Source organism: Eucyclogobius newberryi, unplaced genomic scaffold (genome assembly GCF_026437365.1).
Source record: "Eucyclogobius newberryi isolate DKJ021-1_F unplaced genomic scaffold, fEucNew1.0.hap1 SCAF_5, whole genome shotgun sequence".
Classification (NCBI taxonomy): domain Eukaryota; kingdom Metazoa; phylum Chordata; class Actinopteri; order Gobiiformes; family Gobiidae; genus Eucyclogobius; species Eucyclogobius newberryi.
Window position 1 is genome coordinate 18328507 of NW_027316167.1, and position 23315 is coordinate 18351821.

Here is a 23315-nt window from a genome sequence, read left to right on the forward strand (position 1 = left end):
TAACAATTATTGATTATGACGGAATCCATTAGGGCTGAAAAGTGCACATTTCCTCCAGATGGTTCAAGAAATATGAAGAAATTGTGTTTAGAAAAACACTGCAGTGGATGTTTATGTTCCCCTTTTAAACTCTTGTACATGAAGCACCTTTTCATGATTTCAGCGTTCTCATTAAAGGGGCCATTTTGAGCACTTGACCATTCAAAATATATACCAGTATTTTGTTTTCTAAATTGTTAATTGTAATTTGCAACAGTGCACATTTTTAATCATTTTGGGACTTGTATGTGATTTTTTTTCTCATGTTGTAAAGTATCTGGTTTGCCCTATATTGCAAAATACATTTTTAGGATTAAAAGTAAAGCACTGTCTGCAGCTAAGAAAGGGTTTTAATATTCGTAAAAAGTGAGTCCACTGTTTGAAAAGGGTAAAAATTTATTACAGAGCTTTTAATTCTAAGGAAATTAAAAATTGTTTAAAGTATAAAAAAGAAAATGGAAAGTTTATGGGTGCATTCAACTTGTTATTCGGTCCTAAATTAAGCATTTTAGTCATGATGTGGACTTGTTTTGGTCCTGTTCTAGTCCTTGTTTAGGCCTGATCTTTCCAGTATGAGTGCACCCTTAATGTTTTGTTGCCCTAGATTTTATTTGACATCATTACAATTAGTTGTCATTGTAATATTGATAATTTAATATATATACCCCCGCTAACAATTGAGATAAGTTTTACTTCAACTTTGTCTGGTCCCTTCCTCCGGGCCTCTGTCTGTGAAGCTCCCTCACATCCACGTTAGTCCTCCAACACCAGACCTTCCCCACGCTCTCCCTCCTGCACATTTTATGAAACTGTTATTCATGGATGAGCTGCTCTTGATAGCATATTGCTGACCAGGAGAAATGCATCCTTCTTGGGCTGGTTGTCTGTTCGGTGAACCCTGTATCTGTGTGTATACTTCTGAAACAGCAGTAGCTCGGTGTAAGTCCGGATTAAGTCGGACCTCCAGCATGGCCCCTGAATGAAAATACGTGTGCTTCTCTGGATGGACAAATGTGAACTGATAAATAATACAATGTCTTGGTGATGCATTAGAGAGAGAGATGGGCCACCTGTCCACAGTGCACTCTATGTGTACATCAACAAAGAAATCAAGAATCACGCTGTTCCTTGCAGACATCACAATATTTCATATTAAAACCACATAAACGCTTTAGGTTAAGATACAAATACAAATAATGCGCTCTATATTGCAAAAGGTTGGCACAAGAACATTTGAATTGAGCTAATAATAGCTGCAACATGTCAGGATGTTTTATATGATTTTACATTTTGAGGAGGATTTTCCAATAATTTTAGCCAGAGGTTTTCAGTATTTCTGGATTAAATAAAAGAACACAAGAAAATCGGATTAATTAAAATGTCTAACTTAAACTTAGATGATACAAGGATAAAAAGAGACATTGAATTTGTCTCTAGATGTCTTCAAGATTAGAAATGTTATGTTCACGTTGAAAATAAGTGCTCACTCAATATTTCTCAGAGCAGATATATTATGCTTTATTAGTGTTGTCAAAAAAATGAAAAAACAAAAGCAAAAAAACAGATACTAATTTATACTCAAACTATTAAAAATGTACCTGTCCAATTATATATCAATACAAGTATAAGATCACATTTGAAATATTAAAGAAATTACTGTTATTTTGTATATTTTGTGTTCTGTTACATTCAAGTCAGTTTTTTTTAATTGTGATGGTATGGTACTGAAATTGGTATTGACTTTGAGTATTAAGCATTTATCTTACTATTGGCATTTGGAATTTTAGCCTTGCGACAACTTTTTATATCCTAAGTCACTGTGTACAACAATAGAACAAAACTGAAACACAAACTATAAATGTGACAAATGTAAGTAAGGTTCACGAGGAGGAATCCAGCAGCAACTCAGCAGCTTATGTCTTTAGTATTTCTGCCTTTATTCAGTGTGTCTTTATAGATAAAACCAAAGACACTACTTTATATTGCCAGATACAAGTGTAGTGCAATAAATCAGATATAGTTTGGAGTACATAAAATTGCATACTACATATGAATATTACATAAGTTGGGTCTTAATTAATTTGATCCTCCTCCAGTGATCGTCTCCTTAAGTGTGATGTGTGTAATTAATTCTGATTCCTGTTTACTGTCATTTGCTTGTTTCAATTATATAGTTACAGTTTTTTTCGAAAAAACTGGCATCTCACCAAATCCTGTCTCTCCACTCATTTATCATAGTTTACAAGCGACCCGAAGATGGTCAGAAATCCCCAAAAGAGCACAGAAGCAGCAGGAAAATATTTTTGGTACGCAATTGTTGTCAGATCCACCCACTTGCCTTTGCTTTTTGTCTGCCTGTCTCGTTGCAGGGGAAGAGGAATCTGCCTGGGGTGGAGGCTGCCAGCTCTCCCGAATCTGTGAGAGGTCGAGGGGAAAATAAAGCCATCAAGTAGGTGTCAGCGGGTTATGGACGTATGGAAATAGGATACACTGTGGCGATACTGTCACATTTTAACAAGCTATTTCCGACCACAAAGCTAGTCTAGCGAGGTCAAAGACGGTGCCCGGAAATTATGCCCTCATTTGTTCCTATGGTGTTGGCGGGACTGTATATATTTAGTACTTTATTGAACCTTGTTACATAAAGAGCCTTATTATGGGAGACCACATGCTGCAGAAGCTGTGTCGATGAATATTTGAATGGGTAATTAGTATAAACAGCAGCATGTTTACAATGATCTCTAATACTGCACATATATTATGACATTCTAGAGGACAAATCCAAAATCTTACTCAAATAAATTAGTCATTTTGAATTAGTGCAACACAAAATATTATGTAAATACATTTTTAGACATGTTTTGTGAAGATAGAAACGAGGGGCAATCTAACCAGGCTGACCTATCTGTGTATTCTTGAGTACATCAATAAAATGGAGTTTTGCGCCAGGAATGCCGGTGGCTGTGCAAAACCAGAAGGAAGTCCAAACTATACACAAAACTGCAATCATAACCAAATACACATTGTGACGTGAGGCGGACAAACTGCTGGCTCTGTCAAACCTACGACAAATGCAACATTTTGAATGACTCACTTGTCCTTTAGGCTGTGACCCTATGCTTCGAGCATGTTTCAAGATCTGGCCCTTGGTTTAAAAAAAGGCCGTGGCTGGAGTTTCAGGGACCGTGGCATTTCCCTTATAGCCCGTTATAGCCTCATGGCTAACCCTAACCCTAACCCAACCCTAACCCACCCTAACCCTAACCCTAACCCTAACCTTAACCCTAACCCTAACCCAACCCTAACCCACCCTAACCCTAACCTTAACCCTAACCCAACCCTAACCCACCCTAACCCTAACCCACCCTAACCCTAACCCAACCCTAACCCACCCTAACCCTAACCTTAACCCTAACCCAACCCTAACCCACCCTAACCCTAACCCACCCTAACCCTAACCTTAACCCTAACCCTAACCCAACCCTAACCCACCCTAACCCTAACCCTAACCCTAACCCTAACCCTAACCCTAACCCTAACCCAACCCTAACCCTAACCCACCCTAACCCTAACCCACCCTAACCCTAACCTTAACCCTAACCCTAACCCAACCCTAACCCACCCTAACCCTAACCCTAACCCTAACCCAACCCTAACCCTAACCCACCCTAACCCTAACCCTAACCCAACCCTAACCCAACCCTAACCCACCCTAACCCTAACCCTAACCCAACCCTAACCCACCCTAACCCTAACCCTAATCCTAACCCTAACCCTAACCTTAACCCTAACCCAACCCTAACCCACCCTAACCCTAATCCTAACCCTAACCCTAACCCTAACCCTAACCCTAACCCTAACCCTAACCTTAACCTTAACCTTAACCCTAACCCTAACCTTAACCCGGCACGGTCTAAAACGGTGCTAAAACAGTCAAATAGCGGCGCAGTTTCAGGAGCCGCGCGCCGGCACAAAAATAACATGTCAGTTTCGGCCGCGGGCCGCGGCTCTACAGACACTCCCTTTAAAAAAACACCCCTGATTGTAAACAATGTAAAATTAATTTAATTACCTTACAATTTATATTCTACCTATTCCCATAAAGATGCCCTATGTAACTTTTCTGTTGCCATTAAAGTTATTTAGTACAAGAGTTTTATTGCTAAAAGTACCTTGAAAAACACATTCTTACTATGAGTGGGCTTGCCCCTCCATGGATCTGTGAAACATTCCAAACAAAGCAATAACATCTCAATAGAAACAAACAACGAGAAAAGTTACACAGTGCACCTTTAAGAAGAGCTTTTTTTTATGTCAAACTGTCCTGTAACCTTCTGACCACAGTGACCTAGACAGAGACTTCTGGAACAACAACGACAGTAGCAATGTGCAGCAGCAGCGGTGGAGCTCGTACCCGCCCAAAGAGTTCCTCCTCAACATGTCCCCCTACGCCCCGTACGGAGACCCTCGCCTCACCCCCAAGTGAGTCACACACACAGAGCAGACCACACTGTACGGTTACAGTGGAACCACAATGTCTTTTAATTTGGAGACAGTATTTCTCCATGGATTAGATTTACAATACAATTCAAACATGTTTCCTATTTGGAATATTTGTTTGTTTAGTGGCATTGTGTCCCTCTTTTATAATCAACAGCACACCAACCTGCTTGCTGTTGCTAATGCCCAATGTTTTCATTCCAGAGTGTGGGCTACAGTAATGCTTAGACATTTCCATCCTACTTTTTTATATTGCTAAGGTTAATTCCTTCAACTGCAATGCTATGTCATATACATCATGTTCTGAGCTCTTTCTTTATTTTTTATATTACATGCAAATTGTTTCCCTAACAGCAAAAGGGAAAACATCAATTATCGGGAATGCCTTTGCTTTTGCGTCCAGCAGCAAACAAAACAATGGAACAATTTAAAGCATAGAATAGTCCTATCGAACATGAAAGTCACATACACCAGAGCTTTGTGTTAGAATTCATGTATGTTTTAACCAAAGTCCCTCATCTCTGGTAATCCTCATGTTTTTTGCATTTGGGCATATCCTGAGAGTGTGGGTGATTAATATGCACCGCTGGTCATGGAGCGCTTGATAGAGATGTGCTGCACCATCCCTCACTACGGCTGTGATAGCTTGGTCGGCCAAAAAATTTTCATAAATTACAGCCAATATCTTAATGAGCTCTTTAGATAACATAAAATATCCAATGAAATATACCAATATGCCTAAACTTTCATCATAAAAAAAGCTGTCGGGTTTATTTATGAATGTCCTTCAGTATAGAACAAGAACAACTGTGTAATAATACTGTATATTGTAGAAAAGACACTGGCCAAAAGTGAAACGTCAACCCTTTAAAAAACAAATACACAAACAAATACAATAAAAAATTCTGCGTCATGCATTTTCAGTGCAAAAATAATTGCTTAGTTGAAGCAACCAAACTAAAATACAGTATTGGTTGAAAGTCTACATTAAAAACAAAACAAACTTAGACTTTCAAATTGTAAAAACCATATGCTTCAATTGAAATGAAAAAAGTTCAGGTTTATTCAGTATATACAGAACATTACATCTAATATCTATCTAATTTCAAAGCATTTAGATTATTACAATGTCACAAATGACTAAATATCAAACACACCCGAGTCAGCCCAGAAACATTGATGAAAACAAATCAAATGCTTAAATTACTCAAACATTTCTCAAAAATACCAAAGATACTATAGATTATACTTGTATCATTGTTATTAATAGATGATAAACATGTATATATGTATCAGATCATCAGCCAAACTAACATATTTGAAAGATTTCTAAAAAGGAAAAAGACTTCGGACTTTTCAAACAGTAAATATATTTTATTATTGCCCCACTGCTCCGCTCACCTCTCACCTTCAGCCCGTAGAGCGTCACCATAGAAACGGACATCCCTCCGCTTGCACCAGAGCGAAGCCTTTTTACATTTGTACAACGCCAGTATTCAAATGTCAAAGAGTGCTGACACTGGCCAAATCACAAGACCTGCTGCTCTTCAAGTATCAAGTACAGGAAAGAATAGAGCTAGGAAGAGCATGTTTTATGTTTATAGAAAAAGAATGAGTGCAAATGTGTAGCTAAGGCCATGCAAAAACATGAACAGGTTGCATTCACAGTTGTAGTTGTGCTGGAGGATGGGTGAGAGTTTAATGTTTTACAGATTTATAGATCTGTTGACCTTGTTTATCTCCATTCTGCAATTACTGCACCTATCCACATGAAACAGGAACTGGCACAGAACTCTTCAGCACAAAGGGACAAAAGTGAAATTATTCTTTCACAGTAGCTCCATAAAGTGATACCATTATTAAACTTTAAAAGGGCTTAAAGCCGCAACATTAATATGACAAGTGTGCGAACCCAGGCCCAATTCATGATAAGTTTCAACATTTCTGGATTATAAATGAGGAAATTTCTTGCAAAAACATTTAGAGTTTCATTATATACACCTCTCTCCTCCTTCTGAATTTATGCTAATCAGATACTAAAACGTCAAAGCAATTCCTTGTCCTTCACTCTCACACATTAATGCAGTCATTGATATTATGAAGTATATATACATTTCTCAAACTACCGGTACTCTTGATATTTTACATGATGTAGTTTCATTTTGTCAAAGGAAGACTCGCTGTGAGGTTTGTCTGAGTGGCTTTTGCTAATTGGATTAATGATGGAAATATAAGTGCATCAAAAAAGTGACAATAATAGTGTACGTATATTTCCATCAATACTAGCTTACTGTGATTATGATTCAGAATAATTGTGACCAATCAACTACTAAAATAACTGTTGACTATGTTAGTCATTGTTAATAAATCTCTGTACTATATACACTCTTAAACACATATTATAAATAATTGTTTGACAAGTCTACTAGTCAAAAATATAATCACTGACTAGTCGACTACTAAAATAATCATTGCAGCCATATTTATTTGCCTACAATGCTGTGTAAGTCAGATCTGTGGAGATGATTTTTTATAGCAATGAAAATACAATAAAAGCACAGCTAAGACAGATAAGGGAATGCCTTTGCGACTGCACTTTTGATATTTTCACGATACATGTAGAGGTGGGGGATATATTGGACATTTTTTGGATATATGAAAAATTTGAATATCGAGTGCATGGTCTAATTAAAACGTCTCAAGTGCATCAAGTGATATTTCTGAAATGTTGCGGTTCCTTTTATGGTCCATTCAAGTTTTGTGCAATATCTGACCCTCAACCAAGACATTTCGACTTTTATGATCCATATTTCCCTGCCCTAATGCCATCATACTGTCCAGCCCTAATGTCATACTGTCCAGCCCTAATGCCATCATACTGTCCAGCCCTAATGCCATCATACTGTCCAGCCCTAATGTCATACTGTCCAGCCCTAATGCCATCATACTGTCCAGCCCTAATGCCATCATACTGTCCAGCCCTAATGCCATCATACTGTCCAGCCCTAATGCCATCATACTGTCCAGCCCTAATGTCATACTGTCCAGCCCTAATGCCATCATACTGTCCAGCCCTAATGCCATCATACTGTCCAGCCCTAATGCCATCATACTGTCCAGCCCTAATGTCATCATACTGTCCAACCCTAATGCCATCATACTGTCCAGCCCTAATGCCATACTGTCCAGCCCTAATGCCATCATACTGTCCAGCCCTAATGTCATCATACTGTCCAGCCCTAATGCCATCATACTGTCCAGCCCTAATGCCATACTGTCCAGCCCTAATGCCATACTGTCCAGCCCTAATGCCATCATACTGTCCAGCCCTAATGCCATACTGTCCAGCCCTAATGCCATCATACTGTCCAGCCCTAATGCCATCATACTGTCCAGCCCTAATGTCATACTGTCCAGCCCTAATGTCATACTGTCCAGCCCTAATGCCATCATACTGTCCAGCCCTAATGCCATCATACTGTCCAGCCCTAATGTCATACTGTCCAGCCCTAATGTCATCATACTGTCCATCCCTAATGCCATACTGTCCAGCCCTAATGCCATCATACTGTCCAGCCCTAATGCCATCATACTGTCCAGCCCTAATGCCATCATACTGTCCAGCCCTAGTGTCATACTGTCCAGCCCTAATGCCATACTGTCCAGCCCTAATGCCATCATACTGTCCAGCCCTAATGCCATCATACTGTCCAGCCCTAATGTCATCATACTGTCCAGCCCTAATGCCATCATACTGTCCAGCCCTAATGCCATCATACTGTCCAGCCCTAATGCCATCATACTGTCCAGCCCTAATGTCATACTGTCCAGCCCTAATGTCATACTGTCCAGCCCTAATGCCATCATACTGTCCAGCCCTAATGCCATCATACTGTCCAGCCCTAATGTCATACTGTCCAGCCCTAATGTCATCATACTGTCCATCCCTAATGCCATACTGTCCAGCCCTAATGCCATCATACTGTCCAGCCCTAATGCCATCATACTGTCCAGCCCTAATGCCATCATACTGTCCAGCCCTAATGTCATACTGTCCAGCCCTAATGCCATCATACTGTCCAGCCCTAATGCCATCATACTGTCCAGCCCTAATGCCATACTGTCCAGCCCTAATGCCATCATACTGCCCAGCCCTAATGCCATACTGTCCAGCCCTAATGCCATCATACTGTCCAGCCCTAATGCCATCATACTGTCCAGCCCTAATGCCATCATACTGCCCAGCCCTAATGCCATACTGTCCAGCCCTAATGCCATCATACTGTCCAGCCCTAATGCCATCATACTGTCCAGCCCTAATGCCATCATACTGTCCAGCCCTAATGCCATCATACTGTCCAGCCCTAATGCCATCATACTGTCCAGCCCTAATGCCATCATACTGTCCAGCCCTAATGCCATCATACTGTCCAGCCCTAATGCCATCATACTGTCCAGCCCTAATGCTATCATACTGTCCAGCCCTAATGTCATCATACTGTCCAGCCCTAATGCCAGACTGTCCAGCCCTAATGCCATACTGTCCAGCCCTAATGCCATCATACTGTCCAGCCCTAATGTCATCATACTGTCCAGCCCTAATGTCATCATACTGTCCAGCCCTAATGCCATCATACTGTCCAGCCCTAATGTCATCATACTGTCCAGCCCTAATGCCATCATACTGTCCAGCCCTAATGCCATCATACTGTCCAGCCCTAATGTCATACTGTCCAGCCCTAATGCCATCATACTGTCCAGCCCTAATTCCATCATACTGTCCAGCCCTAATGTCATACTGTCCAGCCCTAAGGCCATCATACTGTCCAGCCCTAATGCCATCATACTGTCCAGCCCTAATGCCATCATACTGTCCAGCCCTAATGCCATCATACTGTCCAGCCCTAATGCCATCATACTGTCCAGCCCTAATGCCATCATACTGTCCAGCCCTAATGTCATACTGTCCAGCCCTAATGCCATCATACTGTCCAGCCCTAATGTCATCATACTGTCCAGCCCTAATGTCATCATACTGTCCAGCCCTAATGCCATCATACTGTCCAGCCCTAATGCCATCATACTGTCCAGCCCTAATGCCATACTGTCCAGCCCTAATGCCATCATACTGTCCAGCCCTAATGTCATACTGTCCAGCCCTAAGGCCATCATACTGTCCAGCCCTAATGCCATCATACTGTCCAGCCCTAATGCCATCATACTGTCCAGCCCTAATGCCATCATACTGTCCAGCCCTAATGTCATACTGTCCAGCCCTAATGCCATCATACTGTCCAGCCCTAATGCCATCATACTGTCCAGCCCTAATGTCATACTGTCCAGCCCTAATGCCATCATACTGTCCAGCCCTAATGTCATACTGTCCAGCCCTAATGCCATACTGTCCAGCCCTAATGCCATCATACTGTCCAGCCCTAATGCCATCATACTGTCCAGCCCTAATGTCATCATACTGTCCAGCCCTAATGCCATCATACTGTCCAGCCCTAATGCCATCATACTGTCCAGCCCTAATGTCATACTGTCCAGCCCTAATGCCATCATACTGTCCAGCCCTAATGCCATCATACTGTCCAGCCCTAATGTCATACTGTCCAGCCCTAATGCCATCATACTGTCCAGCCCTAATGTCATACTGTCCAGCCCTAATGCCATACTGTCCAGCCCTAATGCCATCATACTGTCCAGCCCTAATGTCATCATACTGTCCAGCCCTAATGCCATCATACTGTCCAGCCCTAATGCCATCATACTGTCCAGCCCTAATGCCATACTGTCCAGCCCTAATGTCATCATACTGTCCAGCCCTAATGCCATACTGTCCAGCCCTAATGCCATACTGTCCAGCCCTAATGCCATCATACTGTCCAGCCCTAATACCATACTGTCCAGCCCTAATGCCATACATTGGAACATTACAGGCAAAACTATACATCTCATCTCAGAAATGTGTTGCCACTTTCAGAGAACAGAATTCACAAACTTGCTTTTGTGATATTGTACAAGAAGAAACCATGAATAATATTAGTGAAATAAATAAACAGCCATGCATAAAATAATACAGTTTTAGAATAAAATAGACTTGTAACAATAGACACGGTAACAAAAGAAATACAGTATTTACATAAACAGCACACCATAAGTCCAAGACTTTGGTCGTTTATTCATGCAGGTGGTGGATTTCCCATTAGAAAAGTTACATCGTGCACCTTTAATGTTTGTCGGGTTATTCCGTTCCACAAGTCCCATGACATTGTATTTCACTTGAGTCTTTGTTTTAGCCGCTCTCTGAAGTCCTTCTAACGATCTCCTCCACATTCACATTCATCTCACGACACTCAGCCATTTCCATTAGGATCCTCTCTAATTACAACTCACTTGACTGTTTCAAAACCACGAGCCGATCAGTTAACTCTGTACCGGTGCAGCTCTGTCTGTAAAATAAGTGAGCTGCGCCAGGATTGATTAGTTGTTGTCATTTTATTTCATGCAGTCATTGGCTCCATTATTCTGATAAAAGAGGTGTTTAGTATATAGCAACCGTGTAATAGAAGTGACATGTATGATAAAGCTCTCAATCTGGAAGGGAATTCATAAAATGAGAAACTGTAAATATGTTTTCCCTTAATGTTGGGAAAATTATGACAAAATCAGATTTTTCAAATATTAAACAAACTCAAGTATGCCCATGCCTGGAGTTCAGTTTTGCATTTGTTGACACCAGGACCAAACAACAGAAATTTAGAAATTGCTTTCATTCACATTATAGATAATAAATCACTATTCTTATACGATAATATTTTAGTTTTCACGTTATATTGTGTTCTGAATAATTATCAGTATTTAGAAGAAATTAATTGGTCCTAACAATGGCTTGAATGTTTTTAAAAATCTAATTAATGACAGTATCGTTTATCACATACTTTTCTTATGTTTGTGTTGTTTTAGTGTATTTTTATTCATATTTTCAAATATTTTATCAACCTATCATTAGTTTTCTCAGTGTGGTCTAAGCTTCCAGGCAGTATTTGTTTATGTTTTCTATAGTTCTGTAGGTCAGAGTGATGTGTGCTGTTGCCATATAAAATATACAGTGTATTTTAAAGCACAGTGTGTGCAGTGTGAGAGCCATCATAAACTGATCTGATTTGCTGCAAATCTATTTGTCTTCCTCCACAGAGCTTCAGCTCAAAGATGGATCATTATTAGGTCTTTGTCATCACCAGAGGCACATGCTCTGATCATATTTAGAAAACAAAAGGTTTGCGGCCTACATGGACTATATACTATGGGTTTTGTAGAAACATATTGAACACTTTTCAACATTCAACATAATCTTTGCAAAAAATGTGCAATAATTGAACACTTTGTCGAAAGCTCCTTCTTTCCTTTGGTCGGATTGGTTGTGGTAAACGTGTACTTGACTGTAAAGTCACAGATTAAAAAATCTGAAGACTAACTCACTAACTCACTGTGGAAGGCGATACACTTTGCTTTCCATAATTTCAAATCTTTTACTGGACAATTTGTCCTAGTTACTCACATGATTGTGGAGTTGTGAACAGCTTGCCTAGGTAAGGTTTGGACTTTTCTTGCGAGTTTCTTTGACTAACTGATGGTTGTTACTTCTCTCGGCCCTGTGCGTCTGTCCGTCTGTGCTCCTCTCTCTTCTGTGCCCTCTTGGCTGTCTGTCCGTGTTTTTCTGTGGATTTTGGTTTGTCCCAGTGGGGCAGAAAAGGGTGGTCAGGCTGGACCCAGTGACGGAGGGGGTGGAGCTTGTTCTGGGACAGGGGCGGGGCCAAGTCGCAGTGACAGCGTCCGCAGCATGGTGACGGGCGGCAGCAGGGCAGGCCGCTGGCAGACGGTCCAGAGCCACTTGCATGCCGGAGGTCTGCGCTTGACCAAGTGAGTGGTGCATGGAGAACGATGCATGAGGGGGCTCGCCGGGCGGGCACGACTCCAGCATGGTGTGTCACTATGGCAGGGTAATGAGGGGGAGTTTGGTAAAGCACAATAGAGAACTATTCTGCATGCACTCTCACATACGCAACACACTCTGCAATTTAAGGCCCCACAAGTGTAACACACTCATTGTTGTCAAATACACTTTATCACAAATGTCTACATATGCAATTCCATCATTTAACACTAAGTTAAACTAATCATTCTATAGCATTTTTTCTATAATGATTAGGTATCAACAGCTTTCTGTCTTAATGTAAAGCCTCAGACCAGTCCATATATGGTTTATTATTATAAGTCTTTCTAAACACATTAACATGTCAAATTGTATAATCAGTTCCCTGAACCTATGGCTTGGCAAATCAAATCCATTCCATGTCCTGGAGAATCTATTTCATAAGGTTAATTAATTGCATAATCTTGAATTATTGGGCTGCAAGATTAATCGCAGTTGAATCAAAATCGCAATTTGAATGGACACAAATAGAAAATTGCAAAACTACCATTGCCTTATTCTACATAAAACCTGCTACCCCTTAGATCTTTACAAACATGTGATTCTTTTACTAGTTTATGGCGCATTTCAAAGTTTTTGTTAATTCTTCAGAAAAAGATGAACTTTGAACAGAATCTTTTAAAAACATTAATCATAATTGTAATCCCAATGTTCATCAGAAAAATCGCAATTAACTCTTTTCCTGAAATCATGCAGCCCTATTATATTATACATGAAGTTGTTTTAAAACCAAATTGAGCAGTTGTAAATATAGTAACTTGCCCTATCCAGACACACTGCTGTAAGTTTGAGTTAAATCATGTGAAATCACATGAGAATGATTTTCTTCTCTCTGCCTCCTGCTTCGACCTGTTTGCATTTCTCTTTCTGATCTGGGTTTCTATTTCAGGACATAATGTGTTCCCCTCTGACTCCCACTGCTGCACATTTCTCTCTCTGTCTCTGTCACCTTGTTTTTGTCTCTCTCCTCAATTTTCCTTAATTACAAAATCATTCAAGGTTTATAGTCATCTTAATTGACTTTCAACGAAGACGAAATGTGAAAATAAACCTGCGAGTTACAAATAGGATACAGCTGATACAGGGCTAACACTCATAGCTTATTGGGTCTTCTCCATGCAATACTTAATGATTATGAATATATATACAAAAGAGGAATAATTATTGTAAATCAAGAATTAAAATCCAAGCAAATGAAACCAAACAAATCTATCTGCATGTGCACTGGCTCCCACAAGTCTGGCCATTTGCTGCTGTGGAGATTCAGCCACATGCATTGATTTATAATGATGTCGCTTATGATAATATGTTTGTTGGATCATTTGCAGTGAAGCCATTTTAGAGTGCCACTGGTTAGTTGTATTTACACGTCAGCACGAAAGACATCTGGCATTCAAACAGATGACAGGTTTTAATTAAGTTATTACAGGTTAGATTAGAACAAGTGTTTTGTGCAAATTCAAACAGTAAAATGTTTTGAATATAATGATCAGAAAACATGTATTATTCGAGTTATCAGGAGTATGCAGACTCTAAAACAAGACATTTTATAACAAAGACAGTGGCATTATTATATCAAAATGACAAAAAATAAAGAATAAACAATTTGTGATGAGCAAATCAAATTTATAAATCGCTTTTCATACAAATATCAAAAAGCTTTCAATCTGAATATATCTACCTTTATCTAGTCAAAAACATCTAAATGTTGATATGAAATAATCATTTGACTGGTTAACTGATTGAAAAAATAATAATGATGACTTGTCGCCTACTAAAATAAGCATTAGTTGCAGCCCTTATTAAAATGGCTCAACTCAATGTAAATACATTAATTTTGAAGTTAGTAAAACTTGTGAAAAAAGTGATGTTTTTGATTTCATCTTACTGAATGTACATTATAGTCATCTGGAATGTGAGAAACTACAGCCTCAACTGCACTTCTTATTATAGAGTTAGCATAAATAAATAATATCTCCATGTATACTGTAGCCATACAGTTTTGTAGATCAAACTATAGCAGGTCATGTTATTATTCTAATTACATTACATACATTTAAACCATGCAGCATTTATTATACTCACATTGGAGAATATTATTACACAACTCAAAAGTCTCCCTCTTGACATTGCACTCATTGCATGAATTCAACACAAGAGTCCACTGAGATACATTTATTCATTTGAGACATTATGCACAGGTCTGACCTCCGGGGATGGCTAATGGGCTTCTGTACTGTATGTGAGAGCGGAGTTGTGTGTTGGCTTGATCCAGCATCGCGGCTCTCCTCAGGGGGCTTGTCTCTGAGCTCTCCAGCTGAGTTTGCTCTGAGTTAAAACCAGAGGGCCCCACTAACACAGCACAAAGGCCGGGCCATAAATCCTCCGGCACAGCATTAGACAGAGCTGTTTAGTAGCAGCTTACAGTCATCAGACAGGCCAGTGATTGAGGGGAGGATAAGAGGTGAGGCCTATTACATGATTGTGTGAGTTGTGGGCAGTAATTAAGAGACTGTGCTAGGAGTGATTGGAAGTGTGTGGAAGTAGATGAATGTAGGAACAGGGGAGATTGGAGACGGCAGCAAAGAAGTTGGGTTTCAAAAGACCAGTGAGGAGTTAGTAGCGAGCACAAGTAGGTCAGGCCTTATTAAGGAGAGGTAAGGTTCAGAGACAATTTAGAGCAGCATACAGGGACCAGGGCTCATCCCACGGAAATGAGACTTAAGCCGAAGTTCAACTTCCTTTCATCCAAATCCACTCTATTTATATAGCACATTTAAATGTATAAATATTCAACAGTTTCTAAAGAACTGCTCACAGTAGTTGACGTTACAAAAATTAAAAACAGTAAAACCAAATAAAAAGCACAATGAAACATTTTAAACATGTTTGGTTTGTGCAAACTGTGAAATTCCTTAAATTTCCATCACAAAACTGTTATTCTTACGGAAGTTGCAACAATTTGTAAGTATTCTCCTTGATTTGCAGCTCCTTGTGCCGTGCGTTGTTCAGATCCCCCTGATCCTCTCCCACTTGCATATTCCCACAACAGTGTATTAGCACGATCTCTGCATTCTCGTTTCTATTTTTAGTCATTCCTCCTTCTACAAGTTATCATTTCCTGGTGCTTGTATTATTCACGTGTCTTTCCCTGTTGCATAAATCTGACATTTCTCTTGTTCTTGTGTATGTGGACAGTTTTGGGGACGCCTCCCTGTCATCTGCGTCCACTCTGGAGCACATCCCGTCTTCAGCCGTGGCTCGCCCTCGCCCCCTGGTCCGACAGCAAAGTCTCCAGCAGCCGCTCACTCACCAGCCCCCTCCGGGACCCAACGACCCCCCAGTCACCTCACAGAGCCTGGGTCAGCTGCACACCGGCCCAGGTGGTGGGGGGCATCGGGGGGGGCCTCGAGGGGTCCGGGGCAGTCCGGCCGGAGTGTCCCGTCACAGAGGCACAGGGACGGGTCGGTCCAGATCCAACCCGGGCAGCTGGGATCACATGATGGAGCAGATCCGCCACAGAGGACTGGACGTTAGGTCTTTTCTGTGAGTATCAGAGAGCTTTGGTCTTTGACCTGGAACTGATTGACACTGTTATGACAAGAAGATAAATGCAGCACTGGAACATGCAGTATACACATTTATTCGCTATTGTTGCTAACCTTTTCATTGCAGTATGTTTGTAAGTATAGCAGACATGTGCACTGCCTCCCAGCAATGTCACCTCATAATCTTTGCAAAGTCCTGATTTTATATTTCGTCTGAGATTTGCACATATTTTAATACTATATCCTGCTGTCCACTTTACCTGTATGAGGCTTATATAACTGATTTGATCCTCTGCAAAGCTGAGGGATGCTGACAGAGTAAAAAAGTCACGTAAACTAACCAAAAAAGTAATTTCAACACATACTGTTATTTGCATTTGATTGCGTTTGGTTTTAAACTTTCCTTGCCATTTTGTTGAAACCTTTTGTCAGCTTTACTTGGATTTAATGGAAACAGACTGCACACGCTAACAACACGTGATCGCATAAAAGCCTCCTCCGCGTTTGGCCGTGAACATAACGGCGTGTTCTGCCTCACGCAGGTCAAGGTGTGCATGTCGTCTATTATCACTGTTCCGAGGCCCCTCACCTCTTTGTCCATTTTGAATCGTCTGTGGAATAAGTGTTAGACCTTACATAGGGAACAGCCATGGCCCATTGTCACTACAATGTACAACACTGGTCAAAAGATCGTTTTGAGACCACATTGACTCATGAGGTGCAGCAGTTTGTGTTTAGTCCATGGGAAGAAAATAAAGCCAGTGATGAACCAACACTGTATAATGCAGTTAATCTACACAGGAATGCATCAACCTTAATAAACACACCTAAACAAACTATTCAAAGTGCGTTTCTGGCTGGAGGGGCGTCACCTGCTTGTTTATTTTTTTTGGTGGGGACAGCGTATGTTTATGAACTGTAGTGTCTCTAAAGGGAAATGTCTGAGTTAGTGATTGTGTTACAGGAGTAATTTAGCAATATAACAATGGACAGGGCATACAACTCATTTATGCTAAATACCAAGTTACTTTGCTATCTGAAGGCACATATCGGTTTAGGGACTCGTGCAATAAAGGAAGGGAAAAGCTAAACAAAGTCTGGTCACGGCCTTGTATAACTAGATAAGGATAAAGTGAAGAAGAGAAGGGAAGAAAGAGTTGACTCCCACTGTCTTCTGGACTTCCACCGGTTTCCAGCGCATCAGAGGGGCGTGCCTGGATAAAAATGGGAGCTACTTTTGCTCCTGAGAGTTGGATTGCGTTTTAATGACCGCTTTAGTTTGAAACCCCAGTTTAATCAATATTACAGGCCAACATCTGAGGTCCAGTTTAGGGAAGAAATTACATATTTTGCATAGTTTGAAATATGCCTACAAGCGCCAATTCCAAATGTTTATTCCAAATTGTCTGTCTCTACCTTGGGATGATGAGTTCCTTTTGTTCTTTGGTCTGTGACTCTTGATGGTGCCTTGCAGTCTGCTGGAGGGCAATAAAGTTCTTCATATTTCATCACATTTAAGGCAGGAAAGAGTTGCTAACTAATCCTGGCTAATATCTGATCAGTCCATCTCCAAGTTTCAGCAAGAGTTCTAATAAGGGCCTGAGTATTGAGACATTCTTCCTAATGAACATACATTTACATGCTGTTACACACCGGATTGTTGCCATGGGCTAAGGTCCATCCAATGTCCCACATTCACTCTCATAAAGACACTTTTATTCATACATCAGTGTAGTTTAACATAGGAGACTTTGCTTATCTCCTATGATATTGGACATGGTGGTATGGCCATAAAGGTGCACTATGTAACTTTTCTGTTTGGGGGGCTCTACCTGCTTGTCTCATATTTCTAATAGGTTATTGCTCTGCTTGGAATGCTAAACAATATGGCATTAAATTACTCCATCTAGCATTTATAGTTGTATTTCTCAAAATTGATGTATTCTTACTGTTGCCTCTCCACAGATCTCAGCCATAACTTGGCCTTTAAGTATCATTTCCTTGTCCTTATAAAGTTAGGTTTAATGTCTTACTGTTGAACATTCTAGGGTAAGCAATAACAACTCCATTGAGACATAGCGCATAGTTTAAGCTTAGGGACCTGATTTTCCAATTGGGACAGGTGGAAGTAGGTATTTAAATCTATCTGTCTAATTCCTGTATCTAACAAATCGTCTGGTTCATTACTGTTATTCAGATGCATAATGTTTGATTGCGTGCACAGCTTTAGAACGGCTTTATCTGACTGCAAAGTAGGGCAGGACCGCCATCGCATAGTCAACACACTTTGGCCCCAGTATTTTAGTAACATATCAGGTTCTTTATTCTGGGTTAAAGTTGTGGTTCGGAATATAATGTATTCATGTTATAGAGACATAGTGTTATCATTTGACATTCAGTTTCAACAGCTGATCCTTCAGCCTCACATACATTACTGATCAATAGAAGTCGTTTTGTAAGTACTGATTTCTGCATCTTACCAACTTGGAGTGCACATGTCTTTTTTTGGTCGTTCTTATAAATCCATTTACCTTATTGACATGCCTCGTGTTGATATTGTTTACACATCCCCAATGGGCTACTGTCTTTCAAGTGCTGACATGTGCCTTGTGTGGTCGATATTTCTACAACAAACAACCACTTTTTGAGGCGACATGAACGAAGAACACACAGGCTGAAAATAGGATGAGATGAAGAGATAAGAGGAAGACGACCAGACAAAATATAGAACAATATATACCGGTAGATCAAGTTTGAAATGAGACGCTTGAGGTGTTGATGTTTGTTCTTGTTTCTTGGTGACGGTCACACGTTAACAGTATATATAACTCTGTCATAGTGTAATACTGTTGCTGCCAATTACCTTTGAATTTGTACTGTACATCAAAAAATATGTATTAACATATTTGATATAAATGGATAAATATAGTTGAATTGAAAAGGACAGAACAGAAACTTGGCCAGACAAAACCAGCATTAAACAAAGATTAAAAGTGCACTATGTAACTTTTCCATTGGGGGATCTTTCACCATCTTATTGCTTTAGTCTAGATTTGCCTTGCTCTTAATGTCAGTCGCGTCACTTCTTTACTGCACTGACCTGTTTGCCACCTCCTTGTCTCCATGGAGATAGATTTACAGTAATGCCATACTGATGAACATCCCAGAAGAAAGAATATCTCCATGGAGACAACAAGCTGATTTTTGATTAACATTTGGCCATTCAGACAGCTAATATTTAAAGAAGTGAGCAAATACACCAATCACACAGAGATTACCCTTTGAGAAATTACTGTAGAAAGTAAAAATGCTAAAGAGGAAAAGGTTGTCCTTGGATCAGAGTGTTATGTAAGAGGCTTTTCAATGGAGAAACAGAAGAATAAATGAACAGAACCTCAAGTCAAAACTGAAAAAAGGTCCAGACTGGACAATTGTTCATTTGTTCAGGTCACTGTTTGCATGCGTTTCCAATTCACACAGCTGCACACTCAAGTAAGACATAATTTTTAACCCTAGGCTGGGGTCGGAGGCAGAACAAAGGATGAAAAAGTTATTGTTTTTTTGTTTTATTATGATTATTATATATTTTTAAAATCATATTTCATAGGTTTCTGTTTAATATATTTCCCCTGCTTTAAAAACAACTCTCTTTAATGCACTGCTGTTTCATGACTTAAGAAGAATGGCTTTTGTGATCTTCTTGGGTAATGGGTTTTAAGAGCATTGTGTAAAAGGAAGTCATAAAAAGGTCTGTGTGCTTTTGATCTTATTGGTTGGCTACTGATTACAGAAAGTCCATTTGTGTAAAGTAATATGTGCTACCAGAACACATGAGCATGTTCTGTTATCATGTGGGCCTTTTTGTAGCACATATATGTGCGGCTGGAGTTCAATATTTGACAAGTACTGGCACAATAGTCTATGATTTCAAACTAGTAATCTTGGAGACAATAAAGACCCATTTATACTTTTATTCAATAACGTAAATTATGTATTTTATGTGTGTTTTTTTAATACTTCAATTGCTGTATGAAAGACAGACACAGTCTTACCTAATAGGGCTGGAGTCAATTTGATTGACAAAATACACTGAACAAAAATATGAAAGCAAAAACGCAAAATTTTGTTTTTGCTCCTATTTTTCATCAACTGAACTCAAATATATGAAACTTTTATCTATAGACACAAAAGACTCATACCTCTCAAATATTGTTCACAAATGTAGTCTTACTGAGCAATTCATATTAATATTAATAATCCACCTCACAGGTGTGGCATATCAAGATGCTGATGAGATGGCATGAATATTGCACAGGTGTGCCTTAGGCTGGCCATAATAAAAGGCCACTCTGAAATTATCTTATTGAGATGATCTGGAAGGGTCAGAAACCAGTCAGTATCTGGTGTGACCTCAAAAACGGACACAAAAGTTGCTGGATATTGGCAGGAACTGGAATATGCTGTTGTATTTGCTGATCCAGAGCATCCCAAACATGTTCGATGCATGACATGCCTGGTGAGTGCTCAGCTCATGCAAGAACTGGCATGTTTTCAGGTTCCAGGAATTGAGTAAATATCCTAATTGTGGATGAATGGCAAAACAAGGAAAACGTCACCCGCTGAGCATGTTTGGGATGCTCTGGATACGACAGACAGACCCACAATTGAATCCTGAAACTCCAGCCAACTCCCTCCATGTATTCTCCTTTCTGCCTTCGTCCCTATAAATCCTTAATAATGGTAATAATTTTTCTCGACTAAGACACCATTGATGATTAATCAACTAAACGACGTGTTCCTCAGACCAGTGAAGTTTTTTTTAGGACCTGTGTAATAAAACTGAATTTTTTAATTCAAATAGCTGATTTATGGTTTCGACACGATTACACTTAGGCCCTTGAGTTCAAGCACAATTTAAAATCTGTCACAAAAGTCGGGCCATCATTGACACACAATTGACAATTGTGCCACTTCACTTGTCACATATTCAATTGTTTTGCTCTGTGTAAAACCTTTACAATAACCACCCCATACTCTTGTCTTTTTCAGCTCAGGTGCTCATATTCAATAATTGATTAACCATCTAATTATACTGTTTCCATATTGAAATCTATAATTCAGTGTGAGAGAATTTATATGCAGTCATTAACATCAAACCTGCTGTATTGTGGTTAACACTGTGTTTTGTGTGTTTTGTGCTTGTGCTTTGTGTGGTCATGTGACTTCATACGTGTGTGTGTGTGTGTGTGTGTGTGTGTGCGTGCACGCATGTCCAGAGAGGGGAAGATGGTTGTCCTGTCTCTAGCAATCGGTCTGGCTGAGCAGGATGACTTTGCCAACCTCCCAGATCTACAAGAAGCACCTGCCAACAAAGAAAATGAAACCACGCCAGAAACGAGGTAGAAAAAATATAAAACCTGTTTAAAAAAACAACAGTGTTCCTTTAATTTAAATTTAAATTACTTTCTTGCATGGTTTTGAGTTTGTCTATCGTCTACTGAAGGCCTTTTGAGCCTTTACACGTTGGCATTGTCGGCCCTTTGTTGGTTTATTGGTGCTTGCTGCTTTCTCTTCATAAGAACAAGGCTTCTTTGAACCATCTGCTGTGTATTGATCTTACAGATATACACACAACGTATTACTTATTACATCAAAAAGTGATTATTTTAAACCAAAGCCATACCAGCAATTTTCTCTATATTAGGGAATATAAACATTATATCATATTTACATGCAACATAGGGGAGATTCACTGTTTTTGAACGAAATGACTAAACAGAAAATACAAAATACAAACAGAAAGTGTTTGGGAATGGCTAAAAACAATGACTAATGGCACCACTTTTTTTTGAAGCAATGAAAAAGTGAAAACAAATTATAATTTCTCTTGTTAATTTATGCTGACAGAGAAAACATAAAATTTTCTGCCAGTTTTTTGTTCCTCGTGGGTAGGTATTAGATAGCAATTTGACAATCAAAAAGCCAATTCTGCCATATTCTGACTTGAAAGTAATGGCATTCTAATATTGTCAGGCCCTCTTAAATAGATGTATGGATTTGTCATTTTGTTTTTTAGAGTCGAGAGTAGAGTTGTCTTATATAGTCTTAAATAGTCCGACCTTCCAAACCAAAGATATACTTGATTTTTTTCCACTATTGTCACAGAGAAGGCACAATTGCTGCGGCTCAGACATGCTTGGACACAGCGCAGATTGCCTTCAGAATAAGAGCCTCTCAGTTCAATGAAACATTTCCAACCTCTGCTCCAGTGTTTTCACAAATCTCAAAGTGATGAAGGCTTAACCCACTGTCTCAACTCATGAAAAGATCAAGCAAAAAACTGGTGCTGTCATCCATAACCCCACTAAGATATTTGGCCCAAGAAAGTCTGTTTTAACTTTTCAAAGCCTCATTGCAGTGTGTTGTTCAAACTGGGTTATGTCTGGAACTGTGGCTGATGAGAAAGAGCACAAAATGTTCGATATCAGAAAGACATGTTGCCCATACGTTATCTTCGAATATGTGGATGGTGGTTTCCATAAAACATTAGTGGATTCTTTGTAGGAGTGAAATAGTGTTCAAATATTTAAATTAAATTACATTTATTTTTGTAACGCCCAAAATCACAACAGCATTTGAAGGGCAACAGAGAAATAGAGAAACAGATTAAACAATGTTCGTAGGAAAAATGGATAACGTCCTAGCATCCCCGGCCTACATTCTCGGCAAGGAAAAATGACAAAATCTTTTGGGAAAAAATAGAAACAAAAGCGAAATATCCTGTGAGCTCAACTAATAGCAAAACAGAGAAATATTTTGTGGTGACAAAGTGACAAGGTGCTGCAGGTGCTATAAAGTGTTCATAAGTCAGAGTGAAAGAAACTGTTATTGTGTCGGGAGGTCCTGGTTTGAATGGACCGTAGCCTCCTGCCTGAGGGGAGTGGCCAGGGTGAGGAGGGGCCGGCTGTGAGCCGACGCCAGACCAATCCCAGAAGCTTACATCTGTCACCATAAGAGCCAGCTACACCCGCTAGCAGCAATGAAGGGTGCTGTGTGATTAATCGTGATTATTCATATTTCAAAGTCTGATTGATCACCTTTTTATTTTTAGCGATTGACAGCACTATTGTACACAACCCAGCCCCTACTATGTAGTGAGTCTAATGGATTATTTTCCTGCTCGGGTTTTGAGGGGGCAGTAGTGCAAATCTTCACCTCACATTCTCCCA

General features: G+C 39.8%; 2 protein-coding genes across 4 annotated transcripts in view; one reads left to right on the forward strand and one right to left on the reverse strand.

Moving 5' to 3' along the window:
• Positions 1 to 23315, reverse strand: part of sdhaf2 (succinate dehydrogenase complex assembly factor 2) — a 222684-nt gene that overhangs the window by 168745 nt on the left and 30624 nt on the right. The gene's annotated exons all lie outside the window — the stretch shown is intronic.
• Positions 1 to 23315, forward strand: part of syt7b (synaptotagmin VIIb) — a 100772-nt gene that overhangs the window by 52146 nt on the left and 25311 nt on the right. The window contains exons 3-7 of one of the 3 annotated variants that reach the window (XM_072464886.1): positions 2409 to 2488; positions 4384 to 4521; positions 12286 to 12465; positions 15737 to 16084; positions 21363 to 21485. In XM_072464886.1, coding sequence (XP_072320987.1) covers positions 2409 to 2488; positions 4384 to 4521; positions 12286 to 12465; positions 15737 to 16084; positions 21363 to 21485 — 869 coding nt within the window. The remainder of the gene's footprint in view (positions 1 to 2408; positions 2489 to 4383; positions 4522 to 12285; positions 12466 to 15736; positions 16085 to 21362; positions 21486 to 23315) is intronic. The other 2 variants (XM_072464887.1, XM_072464888.1) reach the window with 2 other exon arrangements.